General features: G+C 41.9%; 1 protein-coding gene across 1 annotated transcript in view; it reads right to left on the bottom strand.

The window, feature by feature from the left end:
- HSD17B2 (hydroxysteroid 17-beta dehydrogenase 2) overlaps window positions 1-21,354 on the bottom strand; it is a 55,869-nt gene that overhangs the window by 16,227 nt on the left and 18,288 nt on the right. The window contains exon 2 of the mRNA XM_082269688.1: window positions 13,458-13,670. Within this exon, the coding sequence (XP_082125814.1) occupies window positions 13,458-13,670 (213 nt within the window). The remainder of the gene's footprint in view (window positions 1-13,457; window positions 13,671-21,354) is intronic.

Genomic DNA, 21,354 nt, shown 5'->3' with positions numbered 1-21,354 from the left:
AGTTGCCTCTCTTGTTTCACCCTAAATTACAGTGATACCGATTCCATCCCCCCCCCCCCCCCCCACTATGTGCAACATCATCTATCGCTGTGCAAATACAGTGTGACATAAAAAATTGCACAGCCCACCAATTTATTCTCCAGGGTCTCTGCTTTAAAATATACAAAGTATATATATATATATATATATATATATATAATGTTTGGGGGTTCTAAGTAATTTTCTAGCCAGAAAATACTGATGGTTACAAAATGGGTGGCTTGGATCCACAAACCCTCCCACTTCCATGGTGGGAACAACAGTCTCTGAAATATAGGTACACAACCAGAAAAAACAATGTTATCTAATTATTTATTAATTGTGCACAATAAGTCACAAATTTTTTGTATTTCTTCACCTTTTTCACTTATAGAGTTTGTTGGTGATATTTCCTTGACAAAGGCTATAAATGCCGAAACGCGTCGGAATACCCAGTTCCACAACCGGGAATCACCACTGCGATTCTTAAGTAACATGGCTTTGAGTTGACTGTCAAAACCACATATATGACTTTGTATCATACCATCAGTACAATCATTATTGTGTTTTTTCCTCTTTTTGTTTCTACTATGTATAAATATTAAATAAAATTGATATAATTTACTACCTGCCTACAAAATCCCATCTTTTTTCTGGCCTGAGGAACCAAAAAACCCCCCTTTACAAAATGGGTGGCTAACCTCTTCCGGACGCCAGCCACAGATATACTATGCAAGCAGCCCCTCCTGCGCCTACGTCAGTCCTGCGCCTGCAGCTAGGGGGCGAGCGCACGCTTCCCGCCCCCCACTCGGCATCGGGGACTCTGATGCACGGGGCAGGCGGCTCTGATTGCTGCCTGACACCCGCGATCGCTCCCCGCGGAGAGAGGAGAATGGTCGGATGTTGTAAACACATCTGACCGTTCTTCTCCCTGGAATGATCACAGAGCGCCTGTGATCCTTCTATATAGGATCACATGTCTCTATGTTTATTCCACAAGCCCCGCCCCCATACAGTTAGAAAACACCCCCTAGGCTCACATTTAACCCCTTGATCACCCACAGTGTTAACCCCTTTCCGGCCAGTGTCATTACTACAGTAACTGTGCATATTTATAGCACTGATTACTGTAGTAATGTCACTGGTCCCCCCAAAAGTGTCAAAAATGTCAGTTAGGGGTCCGATCTGTCTGCCGCACTATGCCGCAGTCCCAATAAAAATCGCAGATCGCCGCCATTACTAGTAAAAAAAAAAAAAACAATTAAAATGACAGAAATCTTTCCCGTAGTTAGTAGATGCAATAACTTTTGTGCAAACCAATCAAAATACACTTATTGCAATTTTTTTTTTTACCAAAAATATGTAGCAGACAACAAATTGGCCTAAAATGTTAAAAAAAAATTTGGGGGGAATGTTATATAGCAGAAACTAAAAAACATTTTAATATAAACTTTCAAGTTTTGTTCTTTCAAGTTCACAAAGTACATAATCCTAAATCATAACCACATATATGGGATGATATGATGGTAAATCTGATTTATTACTCTAGATGGGATTAGACGAAAAATTGTTTTTTTTTTTTTTGTATTTTTAATTTTCAAGTGATGTTCATACGTAACGCTTACCTGAAATATTTAGGAAGTTGACCTTGTTTATGTATCCCTTAGGCTACGTTTCTATTTTTTGCACTATAAACTAAAAAAGAGCGACAATTCTGAAAAAAAAAAACAATATATATATATATATATTTTTTTTTTTTTCACAAATAAAGTTTATTGATAAACACAATAAAGAAACTTATATAAACATTAATGAAAATGCGTAAGGCTACGTTCACTTGTGTGCGTAACAGATCGCTGGCAGAATCGCGGTGATCTGTAATTATTGCAAATCGCGGGACGCCTGTGCGATGCCCATGATTTGCAATGGCACCCCAAACGCTGTGCGATGTTGCAGCGATTTCCGCCTGCCGAATCGCGGTAACATCGTGCAAACACAATCGCGGGACGCATGACGCACAAAAGAAGCTCTTGTATCTTTTTTTGGGCGTCACGCGTCCCGCGATTCCGTTTGTGCGATGTTACCGTGATTCGGCAGGCGGAAATCGCGGCAACATCGCACAATGCTTGGGGTGCCGTTGCAAATCATGGGGCATCGCACAGGAGTCCCGAAATTTGCAATTATTCCGGATCGCGGGCAGAATCGCGGTGATTCTGCCCGCAATCCACTATGCCAACATGTGAACGTAGCCTTATGCATTTTCATTAATGTTTATATAAGTTTCTTTATTGTGTTTATCAATAAACTTTAATTGTGAAAAAAATATATATATATATATTGTTTTTTTTTCAGAATTGTCGCTCTTTTTTTGTTTATCGCGCAAAAAAAAAAAATCGCACAGGTGATCAAATACCACCAAAAGAAAGCTCTATTTGTGGGGAAAAAAAGACATCAATTTTATTTGGGTACAGCGTCGCACGAGCACGCAATTGTCCGTTAAAGTAACGCTATAACTTTTGCGCAAACCAATTACCATTACGCTTTTTGGGATTTTTTTTTTTACCAAAAATATGTAGCAGAATACAAATTGGCCTAAACTGATAAAAAGATTTAATTTTTAAAAATTTTTATTGGAAACGTTTTATAGCAGAAAGTAAAAAAATATGGCGTTTTTTTCAAAATTGTCGCTCTTTTTTTCTTTATAAAACAAAATCTAAAAATCGCACAGGTGATCAAATACCACCAAAAGAAATCTCTATTTGTGTGGGGAAAAAAGGACCTCAATTTTATTTGGGTACAGTGTCGCATGACCGCGCAATTTTCTATTAAACTAACGCAGTGCTGAATCGCAAAATATGGCCTGGCCAGTAAGGGGGTAAAATCTTCCGGTCTTAAAGTGGTTAAAAATACGCTCATTGAGAATTTTTTTGTCAAAGACATGTAGCTAAATACATTTTGGCCTAAATATATGACAAAAATTGAATATATTGGATGTTTTTTAACTTTGTAAAGTAGAAAATGTAAATTTTTTTGCAAAATTTTTGCTCTTTTTTTTATTAATATCACAAAAAATAAAAATCGCAGAGGTGATCAAATACCACCAAAAGAAAGCTCTGTTTGTGGGGAAAAAAAGGACGTAAATTTCGTTTGGGTACAGGGTTGCATGACCGCGCAATTGTCAGTTAAATTTGCGCAGTGCCAGGTTGAAAAAAGTGGCCTGGTCATTAAGCAGGAAAATCCTCCGGGGCTAAAGTGGTTAAGGGGGCAAATCCTTCCGGTCCAGAAGTGGTTAATAAAGTTGTAAACTACACAAAAAGAAAGTTTGCTGGACATGATGTGTAATAAAGCCAATGGCTGCGTGAAAATGACAGTACCCCAATAACAGCCAATCAGAAATCATCTTTCGCTGTTCTGATTACCAATGCAATAAAACGGGTGGCTTTGTATGGGTCACCGCCCCTCCCCCTGCAAGGCGTTATGGAATAATCCCGATAATATCGGGTTGAATGATTCTCCTATCTGGAAGCCGCTCTGAATCCGCTAATCACCTTTTACACGGGATCAGATTATTTCTTGCCTCGCTCACAACGTGACGACGTGACTGCGTCAGTTTCACAATATTTATCCTAATTACACGAAGTTCTATTAAACTAATGAGCGCAATATCTGACTCTTTTTAATCAAGTCAACGTGTCAGGCTGGAACAAAAGCAAAAAAAAAACCTGAATCGTCCTCGTTAATTACCGGTGACACCGTGTCAGGAAACCGAATTTTGGAACAATGATAGGGTATGAAATGACTAGAAAAGCAACCGCAACCTCGTATGACTGACACCGCTTTGTGAACCCTCCTCTGTAATTTATTGAGGTATAATTTAAAAAATGCCAGTCAAAAATAAAAACATTTTTTCTTTTTTTTTTTATATTTCAATATTTTTTTTAAAGTCACAAAATAATGTTATACACTGCTCAAAAAAATGAAAGGAACACTTTGAAAACACATCAGATCTGAATGGGGAAGAAACGCATGCTGGATATCTGTACTGGTATGGACTGGGTAATGTGTTAGGATCTATACTGGTATGGACTGGGTAATGGGTTAGGATCTATACTGGTATGGACAGGGTAATGTGTTAGGATCTATACTGGTATGGACTGGGTAATGTGTTAGGATCTATACTGGTATGGACTGGGTAATATGTTAGGATCTATACTGGTATGGACTGGGTAATATGTTAGGATCTATACTGGTATGGACTGGGTAATGTGTTAGGATCTATACTGGTATGGACTGGGTAATGTGTTAGGGCCTATACTGGTATGGGCTGGGTAATGTGTTAGGATCTATACTGGTATGGACTGGGTAATGTGTTAGGATCTATACTGGTATGGACTGGGTAATGTGTTAGGGCCTATACTGGTATGGACTAGGTAATGTGTTAGGATCTATACTGGTATGGGCTGGGTAATATGTGTTAGGATCTATACTGGTATGGACTGGGTAATATGTTAGGATCTATACTGGTATGGACTAGGTAATGTGTTAGGATCTATACTGGTATGGGCTGGGTAATATGTGTTAGGATCTATACTGGTATGGACTGGGTAATGTGTTAGGATCTATACTGGTATGGACTGGGTAATGGGTTAGGATCTATACTGGTATGGACTGGGTAATGTGTTAGGATCTATACTGGTATGGACTGGGTAATGTGTTAGGATCTATACTGGTATGGACTGGGTAATGTGTTTGGATCTATACTGGTATGGACTGGGTAATGTGTTAGGATCTATACCAGTATGGACTGGGTAATGTGTTAGGATCTATACTGGTATGGACTGGGTAATGTGTTAGGATCTATATTGGTATGGACTGGGTAATGTGTTTGGATCTATACTGGTATGGACTGGGTAATGTGTTAGGATCTATATTGGTATGGACTGGGTAATATGTTAGGATCTATACTGATATGGACTGGGTAATGTGTTAGGATCTATACTGGTATGGGCTGGGTAATGTGTTTGGATCTATACTGGTATGGACTGGGTAATGTGTTAGGATCTATACTGGTATGGACTGGGTAATGGGTTAGGATCTATACTGGTATGGACTGGGTAATGGGTTAGGATCTATATTGGTATGGACTGGGTAATGTGTTTGGATCTATACTGGTATGGACTGGGTAATGTGTTAGGATCTATACTGGTATGGACTGGGTAATGGGTTAGGATCTATACTGGTATGGACTGGGTAATGGGTTAGGATCTATTCTGGTATGGACTGGGTAATGGGTTAGGATTCCTGTTTTGGAGGTTGTCTTATTGTTGCCCATCTAGTGCACCTGTTGATTTTATTAACACCAAAGCATCGGAAACTGATTAACAACCCCTTCTGCTACTTAACTGACTAGACCGATATCCCAGGAGTTTACTTGACTGATGCTATACTCTGATTAAAAAGTGTTCCTTTCATTTTTTTGAGCCGTGTATAAGGCATAGTATTAGAACAATAGTGCAAATAAGTGTTCAAGTCCTGCAAATACAAAAATGCATTCCCTTCAAAAGACTAACAATTATCAAATATCTTGATATCAGGTAGAAGTTTTTTTTTTTTAGTTTTATTTTATTTATTTTTTTTACTTTTTACTGCAGTGTGCCAAAATCAAATTATTCAAAGCTGAATTTTCATTGGTAACTAGGTTGGAATTTTTTTTTACTTACCCTTTTTTCTTTACTTTTCCTTTTTTTAAGCACTTGCTAGAGCTGCATGATAAATCGTTAAAAAAATTGCGATCACGATTCACCCTCCCTCACGATCCTAATCCAGCATTTCCACGATTCATGTAAACAGTGCAGAGCAGTTCTCCTGCTCACAGCTGTCAAAGAAAAAAAAAAACAAAAGCAGCCGGCAACGTTTATCAAACAACATTGCTGAGCTGACAGAGAGATAAAAAGAAACATTGTATCCTTCCGTTCTTTTAGAGATCAAAGGGATGAACGTCAGTCTGTAAATGAGGTCAGTTTAACCACTTAAAGACCTTTTTCTGATACTTGTTGCTTACAAGTTAAAATCAGTATTTTTTGCTAGAAAATTACCCCCAAACATTATATATATATATATATATATATATATATATATATATATTTTTTTTTTAGCAGAGAAGCTAGTGAATAAAATGGCGATAGTTGCAATATTTTATGTCACACTGTATTTAAGCAGCGGTCTTTCAAACGCAATTTTTGATGAAAAAATACACTTCAATTAATTTAAAAAAAAACTAAACTGTAAAGTAATTGCAATATTTTTGTATAATTGAAAGATGATGAGAATCGTGATCCTTATTCTAAGCAAAAAAATTGTGATTTTTCACTTTATCCAGAATCGTGCAGCTCTAGCGATTGCCCTTCCAGAAAATGTGACCCCCCTTCAGGACCAGGCACTGCGCTACTGTTAAATAGCAATTGCAAAGTCATGCAACGCTGTACCCAAATTAAATTTATATAATTTTTTTCACATAAATAGAGCTTTCTTGTGGTGGTATTTGATCACCTCTGGGTTTTTTATCTTTTATTATATAAACAAAAAAAGAAAAAAAATGTTGGAAAAAAAAACAATATCTTTTTTTTGTTCCATAAAGCAATATTTTTTACTTTCTGCTACAAAACATATCCAATAAAAAAAAAAAAAAATCAAATTCCTCATATATTTTGGCCAAAATGTATTCTGTTACATGTCTTTGTTTAAAAAAAAAAAAAAAAAAAATCCCAATAAATGTATATCGATCAGTTTGCATTAAAGTTATAGCATCTAAAAAAATGATGGAATATATTCTGAATTATTTTCAAACTACTAAGGGCGGTGATCAGCAATTTATAATGTGACTGTGATAGCGCGGCGAAAAATCTGACACTTACTGACGCGGGGGGGGGGGGGGCTGACTGCCACTGACATCTCCAGTGACACTAATAAAGTAATCAGTGATAATAATATACACTGTCACTGTACTAATGACACTGGCTGGAAAGGGGTTAACATCTAGGGGCGATCAAGTATGTGTAGAGTATACTGCTTTTACTAACAGATCTTTTAGTTTCTCATCCCTGCAGGGAGAATCTCTCTGTACAGAGCTCTGTAGTGATTGTCAACACAGGGCTCTGGGCTGTGATTGGACACAGCCAATCAGCAGGTCTCAGCCATGAATCATTCATTGGTCGGGACTTGCTGACAGGCTGCGCTGTATATACAATCACAGCAGGTGGCGGCAGAGAGGCGTGCGCCCTGAACCTGGAAGCAGGCAGCAATGTACAGCTACTGCGCTTTAGCAGTGTGGACCACCCGTAAAAGTGGTTAATTACTTTTTTTTTACAAAGTTTTAGCTTTTTGTTTTATGCTGAAAAATCACAGAAAAATCCAAAAGCCTCCTTATCCGTGCAGCTCAAACACAATGCAGCACACAGAAGCCTTAGGAAGCAAAAAACAAAAAAACAAAATTGAATTAGAAACATAGAATGTGTCGGCAGATAAGAACCATTTGGCCCATCTAGTCTGCCCAATATATCTGAATCCTATGAATAGTCCCTGGCCCTATCTTATATGAAGGATAGCCTTATGCCTATCCCATGCATGCTTAAACTCCTTCACTGTATTTGCAGCTACCACTTCTGCAGGAAGGTTATTCCATGCATCCACTACTCTCTCAGTAAAGTAATACTTCCTCATATTACTTTTAAACCTTTGCCCCTCTAATTTAAAACTGTGTTCTCTTTTCAGGGGATAACACCATAATTATAGGAACATAAAATTAATTTAAAATTATTTTTTTACAAAGTTTTAGCTTTTTATTTTATGCTGAAAAGTCACAGAAAAATTAAAAAGCCTCCTTGTCCATGCAGCTCAAACACAATGCAGCACACAGAAGCCTTAGGAAGCAATTACAAAAATGTTGTAATGTGGATATAAAGTATCTAATACAGCAATATACAAGTGTTGTATTAATCTTGAGAAAAATACATTTCAAGATTAATAAAACATTTTGTTTATTGCCTGTATTAGATATTTTTAACATTAGACATTTTTGTGGATTTTAATATTTTCTATGTAATAAACTGGATTTTAATCTATTATGTTTGTTATATGTATTATAATTAGTACCTTTAACCACTTAAGCCCCGGAGGATTTGGCTGCTCAAAGACCAGGGCCTATTTTGCGATTCGGCACTGCGTAAATTTAACTGACAATTGCGCGGTCGTGCAACGCTGTACCTAAATTAAATTGACGTCCTTTTTTTCCCCACAAATAGAGTTTTCTTTTGGTGGTATTTGATCACCTGTGCAATTTTTACTTTTTGCGCTATAAACAAAAAAAGAGCGTAAATTTGGAAAAAATAACAATATTTTTCACATTTTTTTATATGAAATTCCCCCCCAAAAAATGTAAAAATCTAATTTTTTTTAAACATTTAAGGCCAACTTGTTTTCTGCTACATATTTTTGGTGAAAAAAATCACAATAAGCGTATTTTGATTGGTTTGCGCAAAAGTTATTGTGTTTACTAACTACGGGAAAGATTTATGTAATTTTTATAGTTTTTTTTTTAACTAGTAATGGCGGCGATCTGTGATTTTTTGCGAGACTGCGACATTGCGGCGGACAGATCGGACCCTTGACTGACATTTTTGACACTTTTGGGGGTACCAGTGACATTACTACAGTAATCAGTGCTATACATATGCACTGTTACTGTAAAAATGACACTGGCAGGGAAGGGGTTAACTTTATTGGTGAACAGTGGGTTAAATGTATCCCTAGGGGCGTGATTCTAACTGTGGGGGGCGTGGCTAGTGATGTAAGCACAGAGACATATGATCCTACATAGCAGGATTCTATGATCTCTGCAGTTACACCAGGGAGAATGACAGGCGGCTTTGTTTACATCAGCCGCCTGCCTTTCTCCCTCTGCAGCGGGAGATCGCAAGTGGCCGGCGGACATCGGAGCCGCTGGTCACTCACGCGGCGATGTTAGGGAACGAGCGGGAGCGCGCCTCCGGCGGCGCGCGCTCGCCCCCTGGAGGCTCGTGGGCGAGCAACGTGGTACTATGTCGCTTTGCCCAGTAGGGGCTGACCGCCGTAGTAAATAGTCGTGCGGCGGTCGGCAAGTGGTTAAAAATAAAACCTAGAAGCTGATTGGCTACCATGCACAGCTGTATCAGATTCTGTGTGCACCAGGTTTAGTAAATCATTTGTTGCACCTTACAGTCCTTAGATGTGGTGGCTGCATTCTATTTTTTCAAGCTCAAACACAATTCAGCACACAGAAGCCTTAGGAAGCAATTACAAAAATGTTGTAATGTGGATATACAGTATCAAATACAGCAATATACAAGTGTTGTATTAATCTTGATAAAAATACATTTCAAGATTAATAAAACATTTTGTTTATTGCCTGTATTAGATATTTTTAACATTATAATTTTTTTTCTAGTGTGGATTTTAATATTGTAATAAACTGGATTTTAATCTATTATGTTGTATGCATCATAATTAGTACCTTTAAAGCAGGGGTGGGGAACCTACGTCCCGGGGGCCGTATGCGGCCCTCAAAGTCATTTGGTCCGGCCCCCCATGCAGCTGAGTCTGTGTCTCTCAGCTGATCTGTCAGAACGGAGCCAATGTTTCCTGTATAGTTCTGGCTCCGTTGTGACAGTCTGAGTGAGTCACAGGGGGAGTGATATCAAATACACTCCGCCTGTGACCAATACAGGAAACATCGCCTCTTCCTCCAGCGTGGCGCCGCTGCTAGCCAGCATTTCCTGCCAGCAGCGCACACAGCAGTACCACCCAAAGCCAGCAGTACTCACAGCAGTACCAGCCAGAGCCAGCAGTACTCACAGCAGTAGAAGCCAGAAGTACCAGCCATAACCAGCAGTACCCACAGCAGAACCAGCAGTACCCACAGCAGTACCAGCCAGAGCCAGTATACCCACAGCAGTACCTGCCAGAGTCAGCAGTACCTACAGCAAAGTACCAGCCAGCAGTACCCACGGCAGTACCAGCCAGCAGTACCCACAGCACAGTACCAGCCAGCAGTACCAGCCTGAGCCAGCAGTACCCAAGGCAGTACCTACAGCACAGTACCAGCCTGAATCAGCAATACCCACAGCAGTACCAGCCTGAGCCAGCAGTACCAGCCAGCAGTACCCACAGCACAGTACAACCAGCAGTACCAGCCTGAGCCAGCAGTACCAGCCAGCTGTACCCACCAGCAGTACCAGCCAGCTATGCCCACCAGCATTACCCGCCAGCAGTTCTTTTCAAAACTTACCACCACAAAGTCGACTGCGCTCCAGACTGACCGACGCAAACCTGGAAAACCAGTTGCGAGTAGCAACATCATCAATACCAGCTAACATCACACACCTCACCAAAGAGAAGCAGTTGCAGCCATCACATTAGGGGTGAGTTAATTAAATGTTTGACCAAACATAACAGGCACATTTTTAAGTTGATAATTTTGTACGGCCCCCAAATGATTTTATAAATACCCAAATGGCCCTTGGCAGAAAAAAGGTTCCCCACCCCTGCTTTAAAGCCTACCCCAACCCTCCTTTTTTTTTTTTCTTTTTAATTTTCCTCTATTTGTACATTTTTTTGGAATGTGAATACACCTAATACAGCGAGGTAAAATATTTTATTTGTTTTGTATATTTTTTTGTAATGCGGATTTAAATAGTTTTCTATGTAATAAACTAAATGTTATTATGTTATGAATTATTATTATTGTTGTTGCTATTTTATGAATTATGTTATGAATGTTACTATTATGTTGTATATTTTTTAGTCTTCCTCTTTTTTTTCGATCGAGCTTATTGTGGAAAGGAAAGCAGTGGGAACTGGACATAGGGAACGGAAAGGGGGAAGGGTGTTCATAAAATGAACAGCGGGATAATAATCTCTAGATATTATAAATATTTAGCACAATATTCAATGTTTTTTCATGATGGCCCTGAGTAAATATGTAAGAATTTCAGGGTCAGAACAGGTCAGTATAAAAATGTTTATTAGGCAAATAAGCTTTTCCTGCTATGATCTGTATGTAGATACATTTCTATGCTGAGAAATGTCACTTCTAGGTAAGAGCTTAAAGCAATAATAAACACAAAACCAAACATTTATTAGATAGCAGCTTACCAATCCCTAAATGCGACGGCTGCATTCGTTTTTTAAATTTATTTTTTTAGGCTTAATTTGTTCTATTTTCACCTGGTGATTCTGCCAGTAAGTCTGTTGTTTTTCAACAGAACAAGCTGTCCTGCGGAATGTATCTGTTACAGTAATGAGACAAACCATTTACCACTGACAGGGATGGATAGAATGATTATAGGCAGGATCAGTGTACTTTCTCCACTGCGGGTGGCGCTCTCCCGCAGCAGCACTGTTGTTGGAGAGGAATTCAAGAGGGACAGGATTCCTCTATGGTCTCCTGGGTCACCAGGATAGCTGTCTGATAAGATGCTGCCGCCCCATGCGATTCTAATGGCCATCTTGGGTCAGGCAGAGCCTATTTAAGGTGAGCAAAACAAAAAAAAAATTTGGTGCAAACCACCTATCTCCTGTGCTCTGAGAGGTTATCTTCTAACCACACTCATGCAGCTACCGAAGACTTTCTACTTGGCTTTGCTTGGATACTTCGGCCTTGCAGCCCCTTTTCAAGACCAGGATAGTCTGAGACCACTAAAATCAAAGAACAAACACAAGGGCGCACCGACCTAGTGCATTATCCTCTAAGCTTCCTCAGAGCCTCTGAGGAAGAGGCAAAGCCTCAAAACGCCTAAGCCTGGCTTCAGAGGACGCTATACCTTGGGGTTCTGATGCGGATGACACTGTATCCATTTGGTATGCTTTTACCAAGAATCTGTTTGTGAGTATTTTTATGCCTTTTATCCAATAAAACCTTTTTAGAGGATAATGCACTAGGCCGGTGTGCCCTTGTGTTTGTTCTTTGATTTTAGAGCCTATTTAAGGCCCTGGCTCCCAATTTTGGCACGCATTTGGCGATGGGCAGTGCAGGAAAAGGCACCCCGCCTGTGAGGGACAGTACTAGTGTTAGGGAAAGCGTCCTGGAAATGTAGGGTCGTAACTCTTTGGGGCAACTTCTGGATTGGGCGTGAGATGGCCAGGCCACATTCGGCCCTCTATACAGGCGCTGTCAATCTGGCTGGAAATTGCTCCTTTCACGTTACTGGAATTGATGAGTGGACCTGCCTGGGAAGCCTGCCCACTGGGTTTATTGTAAGTAAATAAAAATTTCACCTTGCACCTGACTGTGTGAAATATTGTCGCGCACACCTATTGATATAAACCTTTATAAAAAAAATGAACAAAACTGTTCCTGTAACTGATTATAAAGTGTGAACTGAAGTTTGGCTTTGTTAGTGTATCTAAACCTGCTAGTCCATGTAACACTGTAACACTCCACTCCCCCTGACAATGTTGCTGTCTGCTGTGTCCCCTGAGCTCCTTCATCCAGAGTGAGGGCGCTCCAATTCAGGAGGTAAGTTACTAGCCAGATCACCAGATAACAAAAGGGGAAAAAGCCTAAAAAAAAAGAAGCGTAGGTAATTGATCCTGGTCCAATGTAGTTCTTCAAAAGAGCAAAGATCGGGGTCATTACCATCTAGATGGGTATTACCGTGTTTCCCCGAAAATAAGCGTCTTATAATAATTTTGGCTACAAAAAACACACTGGGGCTTATTTTCAGGGAATGTCTTACCTATGTCCCCCTCTCCTCCCGTCAGCTCAGGAGTTAACATTATGACATATTTAATCCCAAAATAAACCTTTGTTAAAGTCATTGTAAAAATATGTAATCCATTTTGTAAAAAGATTTTATAATGTCCAGTGTGTCTCCTTTTGAAACTTTCTAATTAGATTATATCATGTCCAGGGAGTCTCATTTTTGTAACTTTATTGTCGAAAATACCTTATTTACAGCGCCGCTGGGCGCTCACGTGATCCGCTGGAGCTCTTCTTTCCCACTCCAAGCACTGCCGAGGGAAGGGCTGAGATCCCTGCTGATGTCAGCCCAGCTCCGAGCACTGCAGAGGGAGGGGGTCGCTGACCTCAACCTGGAGGAGAGGAGAAGATCTCACGCCGGTCATGTGAGCGCCCAGCGGCGCTGTAAATAAGGTATTTTTAATAAAGTTACAAAAAGAGACACACTAGACATTATTTAATCTTTTTACAAAACAATTCATATATATTTGCAAGAACTTTACTAGGGCTTATTTTCAGGGAAAACACAGTATTATTCTTTCTCTACATATCCTTATCAAATCCAAAACACATACCAAGAGCTGGAGTGTTCTAGGTTGGATGTGCCTTGGTTGAACTGTCTGCCCTCCTACCACTGACGCCTAAAGAAAAACCAAACATTCCGTACCTGTATCCTTCACCCGGCTGCTGATCTCACAGTACGCTGCGGCGATTTCCTCAGAGTTGGTGACGTCCAGCTGGATCAAGCAAAGGTTCGGTGAACAAGCCCTCCTGAGTTCTTCAGCCCCGGGCCCATTTCTATTCAATACGCCAGCAAAAACAAGAAGGCCTTGTTTATCCAAATGTTTGGCTAAAGCGTGTCCAAGCCCGGAATCGCACCCTGAATAATGGAAAGCAATGACAACATAAGCATGACCCAGCCAAAATAAACACCTCCCCCTCGAGTGCGGCCAACAACCTGCCAAGCTAGGAAATTACTAGAGAAGCAATCATCAAAAGGAGACTCCTAACCTGAGGATGCGCTGGCGTTATTCTGTAGATTAATTGTCTTTTAGGGCAGGGGCCTCCAAACTTTCTAAGCAAAGGGCCAGTTTACTATGCTACAGGGGGGCCTGGACTGTGGCCAGTGGGAGTAGAAAATGCCCCATGATCGGTTTCAATGGGAGGAATAGTGCCCCATTGTTGAGATCTATGAGATGAATAGTGCCCCATTGATGGTGTCAGTAGGGGGAATGGTGCCCCATCATTGGTGTCTGTTGATGGAATAGTGTCCCAAGGGCCGGGTAAGGGCCAGCAAAGGGCCACATCCTGCAGTTTGGGGACCACTGCTCTAGAGCAGAACTTCAGGCATACAGCTAAATGCACTGTTGGAATACACATAGAGTAAGTGAAGTCTTATCTTATACACCTCTGACAGACAATACAGCCAGGAGGGTGACATCACTTCCATCCTTCCTATGCATTAGGAGTTTTGAACAGCAGAATGTCAAGCAAGAGAGCAGAGCCTTGCAGGGGAGTCAGAAAGTGTGAAACTCGCCAGAAGGCCCAATTACGTTCTCCCACTTACCACTGATACTTGGGCCATTTTTTCCCTCCCACTGATGCTGTAGCATTTTTATTCTCCTACTGACCAATGCTGGGGCATCTTTTCCTCTAATTGACCACCAAACCTGTGGCATTTTTCCTCCCACTGACCACCATAGCCATTGACAGTGGGGCACCTTTTCCTCCTGCGGACCACCAGCGCTGCAGCATTTTTTCCTCCTATTAACTATAAACAGTAGGGTACCTTTTTCTTTCACTAATGGAAGATGTTGAGGTATTTTCCCCCCACTGACCACCAACAATGGGGCATTTTTTTTTTTACTCACATCGAAAAATCAAACTGAGCCTTTTTGCCTCTCATTGTCTACTAACATTGGTAAATTATTTCCTCCCACCGATCACTAACACTGGGGTATTTTTTCCTCCCACTGTCCACTAATGTTAAGGGATTTTTTCCCTACCCCCAGTGATAGGCCATTCTTTCCTTCCATCGATCACCAATACTGTGGCTTTCCTTCTCCCACTTCCCAAATAGCCTGGCATCATTTCTTCCTCCTTACTCCCAACGTTGAAGCATTATTCAATCCCACTGACCCCCCCAACACTGGCCACATCGCTGGATCCTGGGACAGGTGAGTGTGTATTTGTTAAAAATCCGCAGCTATACTTTTTATAGCCATTGAATTTTGAAAGCTGCTGATAATCCAGGACTGATTAATGTTGATAAATGTCAGTCGGTCCACGGAGTCGGTGGACAGACACTCACTCTTATCTGTCACAAAACCTCCGGCAGCACTGAATGCCTGTTCAGAAAGCACACTGGATGCAGGGCAGCCGAGCAGCTCAATAGCATACTGTAAAAGTTCTGGCCAGTGGTCTATTCTCCTGACTCAGTAACCCAGTGGATCATCAACTGGAAAGATCCCCGTGTCTGTTTTCACCCCTAGATAATTTCCCACCATTTGATGCAGACTCTGCCGACGGGATGTGGAAGCTGACAGCCCTGGGCACCGAGGACTAAAAAATTTTGAAATGCATCACTAAGGCTTCTCCGCTGCTCCTCTCTTGACCAACAGAAGCCTCATAACTACATTTTCCACGAGGCTGTAACCTACCAGAGTCGGGAAAAGCATTAGATAAACTCCTCTTCAAAGTGTTCTAAAGAGATTTCATCTTCTGCTTCCTCTGTGGGGACAGGATGAGTTCTGAGACTCTCTCCTTATAGCAGTGGTCAAGAAGGGTTGCAACCAACAGTGTTCCTTCTCCTTGATGCCACGTATTCTTGGGTCCTTTTGCAGGCTTTGAAGAAGATGAAGAAGAGGGAGCCCATGCACCGCAAGTTTATGGAGACATGAAAAGCAGACTCCTCTGGGTCGCTGAGGATTACAGTATCTGGGACTGCCTCCTCCCAGCCACGTACTACTTCCAAGGGTTCTGGGGATGGAAAACTATCTGTTAAGGGTTGACGTATGTCTTGCTTTGCTTCAATGCCTCCAAAACTGCCAGGATCCTCCTCCTCCCTCTCCTCTTGTGTGTTCTGTGGCGTGGCAAGAATGGTATAAAACAGGGGTCCCAAAACTATAACCCTCTAGTTGTTTATGTCTGTGTCATGTCTGTGAAGTTTTACATTGTCTCATGGGGCGTGTAGCTCCGCAACAGCTGGAGGGCTATAGTTAGGCGATCCCTGGTATAAAACAAAAACCCCTGTGCCACAGAATCCTTAAAACTGGTAATTAATCCGTGATACCCTTGCTGCTAAACCCGAAAAAATTAGTGTATGATACACAGATTGCAATTCAGAAAAATCTTGTAGTGTATGGGCACTAGGTATCTCATTATTGGTGACACGTAACCACTTCCAGCCCAAGCCTATTCTGTCACTCCCCTCCTACATGTAGAAATCATAATTTTTTTGCTAGAAAATTACTCAGAACCCCCACACAATATATATGTTTTTTTTAGCAGAGACCCTAGGGAATAAAATGATGGTCGTTGCAACTTCTTATGTCACACTGTAAATGCGTTTTTTTTGGGGGGGGGGGGGATACTGTTTCATGAATGAAAAAACAAAACAAAACACTAAAGTTAGCCTGATTTTTTTGTATATTGTGAAAGATGATGTTACGCCGAATAAATAGATACCTAACATGTCAAGCTTTAAAATTGCACACACTCGTGGAATAGCGTCAAACTTAAAACGGTACTTAAAAATCTTCATAGGCGACATTTTAAACATTTTTACAGGTTACCTGTTTAAAGTTACAGAGGCAATCTTGGGCTAAAATTATTGCTCTCGCTCTACCGTTTGCGGCGATACCTCACATGTGTGGTTTGAAGGCTGTTTACATATGTGGGCGCGACTAATATATATTTTTTTATTGTTCATTTTACTTTAATTTTTTTATTTTGACACTTTCACTTGAATTTTTTTTTTTTTATATATCACTTTTATTCTTATTACAAGGAATATAAACATCCCTTATAATAGGAATAGGGCATGACAGGTCCTCTTTACAGCGAGATCTGGGGTCAATAAGTCCCCACATCTCTCCTCTAGGCTGAAAAGCAAAAAAAAAAAAAAACCACAATCTCAGCTTCCCAGCCAAAGAAACGGCAGTGTTTACATCTACCGAAGGCCGGACGTGATGTCATAACGTTGCAGCCAGCCTCCGAAGGTCATAGAGATGACCGGGGACCATCTGGTCAGCTCTATGGTAAACGGCCGCCGTTGGCTGATTCATTCTCCCGCTCATTGATTGTACGGGCAAGCCGGTAGAAGCAGCGGGGGGGCAGCAGGAAGAGGGGGGGGACGTTTCCTCTCGCCGCCTGTAAAAAAAAATCAAGCAGCTGCACCCATCATCTAGCTATCTCCACTCAAAGTCCAGGACGTCATGTGAATATAAATGCATTAATCACATATGAGCAGAAATAGCGTGGTAAAATAATACATAAACAAAATAGTCCATCTTTTAGTCCATTATAGAACCATTAACCCCTTGCTTGAACGCACGCTGAACCTCCATGCTCGGAGGAGGTGGCCGGAGATATATTAAACACTGCTGATATATCGCTGGGTGATGGCTTGGGCTGCAACAAATGAGAGTTGTAATTTTACTGCATTTTTTTAACGTTTTAAATAAATGTAAACCTGATTGCGCTATGAGGAGCATGTCTGGCTTTTGTTTCTGAGCTATTTATTGGGTGAGGAGCGGAGGTTTCAAGAAAGTACTATCTGTCTCTGGGGTACTTACCAAGGGAGGACAGGTGGTCTGGAGCAAGTTACTGATAAATCAAGCGCAAGGTGACCAAAAAAAAACTGGGTCCTAAAATCTGGTGAGTGGCAGTGTGTGTCACACTACAAAATTTTTGTTGGGTGGTAAGAATGGTATCTGCATAAAGCGGGCCTTGAAAGGAAAGGAAGTCTTCCTCTTCCTCCCACTGCTCTGCCTCCAGTGCCCTGTCCATAATTCCACGCATAATCTGTTTCAGCAGGAACACAACAGGGATTGTGTCACTAATGCATGCATTGTCATGGCTCACCATCCTTGTGGCCTCCTCAAATAGTGACAGTACAGTGCATGCATCCTTTATCAGCAGCCTATGGCGTGGGGGAAAAAAGCAGAGCCCAGCCTGAGCCTGTTATTGGCCCATACACTACAAGATTTTTTAGGTTGGTAAGAATGGTATCTGCATAAAGCGGGCCTTGAAAGGAAAGGAAGTCCTCCTCTTCCTCCCACTGCTCTGCCTCCAGTGCCCTGTCCATAATTCCACGCATAATCTGTTTCAGCAGGAACACAACAGGCATTGTGTCACTAATGCATGCATTGTCATGGCTCACCATCTTTGTGGCCTCTTAAAATAGTGACAGTACAGTGCATGCATCCTTTATCAGCAGCCATTGGCGTGGGGGAAAAAAGCAGAGCCGGCCTGAGCCTGTCGTTGGGCCATACTCACACAGGTACTCGTTGATGGCCCTCTGCTGCATGTGCAGCTTTGCCAATGTCTGAGAGCTGAGAAAGGGAGGGTGTCTCCCGAAACACGTCAGCTTTCTCCAACCGTGGAGGGGGATTACTCCCATCACCGGAGATTTGTATTCATGATGCTTGTTATCATCCCATGTTTGTGAGTATTATTTTGGCGGTTTTCAATAAATTTGGTGTTGGTGTTGAAGGATATGCACTAGACGGATCATATCCCCCTTATGTATTTATACATGGAGATCATATCCCCCTTAAGTATTTATACATGGAGATCATATCCCCCCTTATATATTTATACATGGAGATCATATCCGCCCTTAATCTCCTATTCTCAAGGGAGAATAAATTCTGTTCCTCTAATCTCTCCTCATAGCTGAGCTCCTCCATGCCTCTTATCAGTTTGGTTGCCTTTCTCTGCACTTTCTCCAGTTCCCTGATATCCTTTTTGAGATCTGGAGCCCAAAACTGAACTGCATATTCAAGATGAGGTTTTACTAATGATCTGTACAGGGGCAAAATTATATATTTTCTCTGCAATTGCCTTCAGAAGTCACCTAATTAATAAATAGAGTCCACCTGTGTGTAATTTAATCTCAGTATAAATACAGCTGTTCTGTGAAGCCCTCAGAGGTTTGTTAGAGAACCTTAGTGAACAAAAAGCATCATGAAGGCCAAGGAACACACCAGACAGGTCAGGGATAAAATTGTGGAGAAGTTTAAAGCGGTTGTATACCCCCGCTTGGTGATTTTTACCTACAGGCAAGCCTATAATAACCTGCACGGTTTAGGAGATATTCACCCTGCATGCAGCCGCTGACATCATCGGCGCATGCTCTCTGAAGGTTTGGCGTATCGTATCGGAATTTCAGAGCTCTTTGCTGGAACGGAGGGCTCACACGTGCTGGAAAATAATGGTGGCCAAACAAAATATTGACACTTTGGGCCCAATTTTTAAATTTTTACTTAGGGGTGCACTCACTTTTGTTGCCAGCGGTTTAGACATTAATGGCTGTGTGTTGAGTTATTTTGAGGGGACAGCAAATTTTCACTGTAAGGCCCCTTTCACACGGGCTTTCTGATCAGGTCCAGTTGTCAGTTTTTCAGGCGGACCTGATCGGATGCTCCATGCACCTCTATGGAGCAGCGGATGTCAGTGGTGACATGTCCGCTGATACCCGCCGCTATCCGATCCGTCGTGGTGCGTGAAATCCGGACGGATGGAAACCCTATTGCTTTGCTGTGTAATTTGGCCTCTTCTATCACCTAAAATACCTGGCTGATCCTGTCTGGCTATGTCCTCCCCTCTGTAAACTGACCCCGGTATACGATGGCTGCTGAGCCCTGACACTGTGGTCAGTCTATGTGCCTCCATCATCTGCAGCCCTCCTGTCCTCCTCTGTCCTCTCTCCCCCCCAATCTCCCTGTGTCAGTAACCCCCCCCCCCCCTCCTGCTGCTGTAGTTTCATTTAAAGTTCCATATTCCGTCTACAGTCTGTTTAATAATCCTGTGTCCCCCTGTGTCTGTGTTTTATAAAAATAAGCCGTTCTTTACCAGTTTTCAGAGCGCCACTCGCCGCTCACGTGACCCGCCGCCTCTCTCCTCCTCTCCACCTCTCCTCCTCCTCCCCTCCCGACTGACATCAGTGAGGAATCCTCGGCCCCGCCCACTGCAGGCAGCTGTCAGACGGGGAGAGGAGAGAGCCGACGGGTCACGTGAGCGGTGCTCGGCCCTCTGAAAACTGGTAAAGAACGGCTTATTTTTTTAAAACACAGACACACAGGCACACAGGATTAATAAACAGACCAGACAGGATGGTATAACGTGGCTTAACAACCACTTGAAAGGGGAAGTTGAGATTCCAGGGGGGGGGGGGGGAGCGGCATTTGCCCCTACCTAAGGACGCCCATGTGTGTGTATATATATATATAAATTGAAGGCCTGTCTAGCAAGCACCCTAACTGCATGAGGATAAACAAAGCGCCCAGAGGTCACAGAAAGTAGACCAGCTTTAGAATTTCATCTGCATACAATATTCCCACAGAGACGGTCACACGAGGGAGTTATATGAAGTCATACAGGAGGCTGCTAGCTGGTGCACAGCAATCCCCGATCCAGCAACCTCTATGAGTGTGATAATATGAAGCTAAAATTTTACTTGCCATTAAACTGTCTTACTCCCTTTCTCCAGATTTACTAACACAGTTACAAAGTTAATAAGCTCGAAAAAAAAAAAAAAAAGAAAAGAAAAGTGATCACCATCAAGTTAACCTCTCAAGTTGCGGCTTTTGTGTTCGATTTTGTCACACGGGAGGTAAAAAAAGAATCTTCCTGGCCCCATAGGGAATGTAGCACCCCTTTGACACCCCAAAGGCAGGATAGAACCTCCAGAGCAAACAAAAAATTCTCCTGCGCTCAGGGGGGTATAAGGAGAAGGGGATAATGAAGGATAAGGGATCTTTCATGGTCTTGATATGCACCACTCAAAGTCTTGCTGCCCCCTCAGGACCAAGGGTATCCAAAATGTACTGAAAGACAACAACAAAAAAAGAAGGGCGCACCGACCTTGTGCATTACCACTAAAAAAGGTTTATTAATAATTCCAAAGGCAACATACATTATACTCACAAACGAGTGATGATATAGCACATAAAAGACAATGGAAACGATCGTCTCCAAGGTGATCAGGGTAGCCCCGTACTGGATGACAAGCTGGTGTCAGCAACTATTTGGCTGGGCATTCATAGCACTTTTTGGCAGGAAGGAAGAGGGTCCTCCCTCAAAATGCATCAGCCCAGCCAAATAGCTGCCGACACCAGCTTGTCATCCAGTACAGGGGTTAAGTGGTCACCTTGGAGACCTTGGAGACGATCTGTTCCATTGTCTTTTATGTGCTATATCATCACTCATTTGTGAGTATAATGTACGTCGTCTTTTTTAGTGGTAATGCACAAGGCCGGTGTGCCCATCTTCTTTTTTTGTCGTTTTTTTGTTGTTGTCTTTTAGAACCTCCAGAGGCCGGAGGGGGGGGGGGGGTGCAG

The sequence above is a fragment of the Pelophylax lessonae genome (assembly GCF_965119305.1).
Source record: "Pelophylax lessonae genome assembly, chromosome: 10".
NCBI lineage: Eukaryota > Metazoa > Chordata > Amphibia > Anura > Ranidae > Pelophylax > Pelophylax lessonae.
This window is presented reverse-complemented; position numbering and strand designations above follow the sequence as displayed.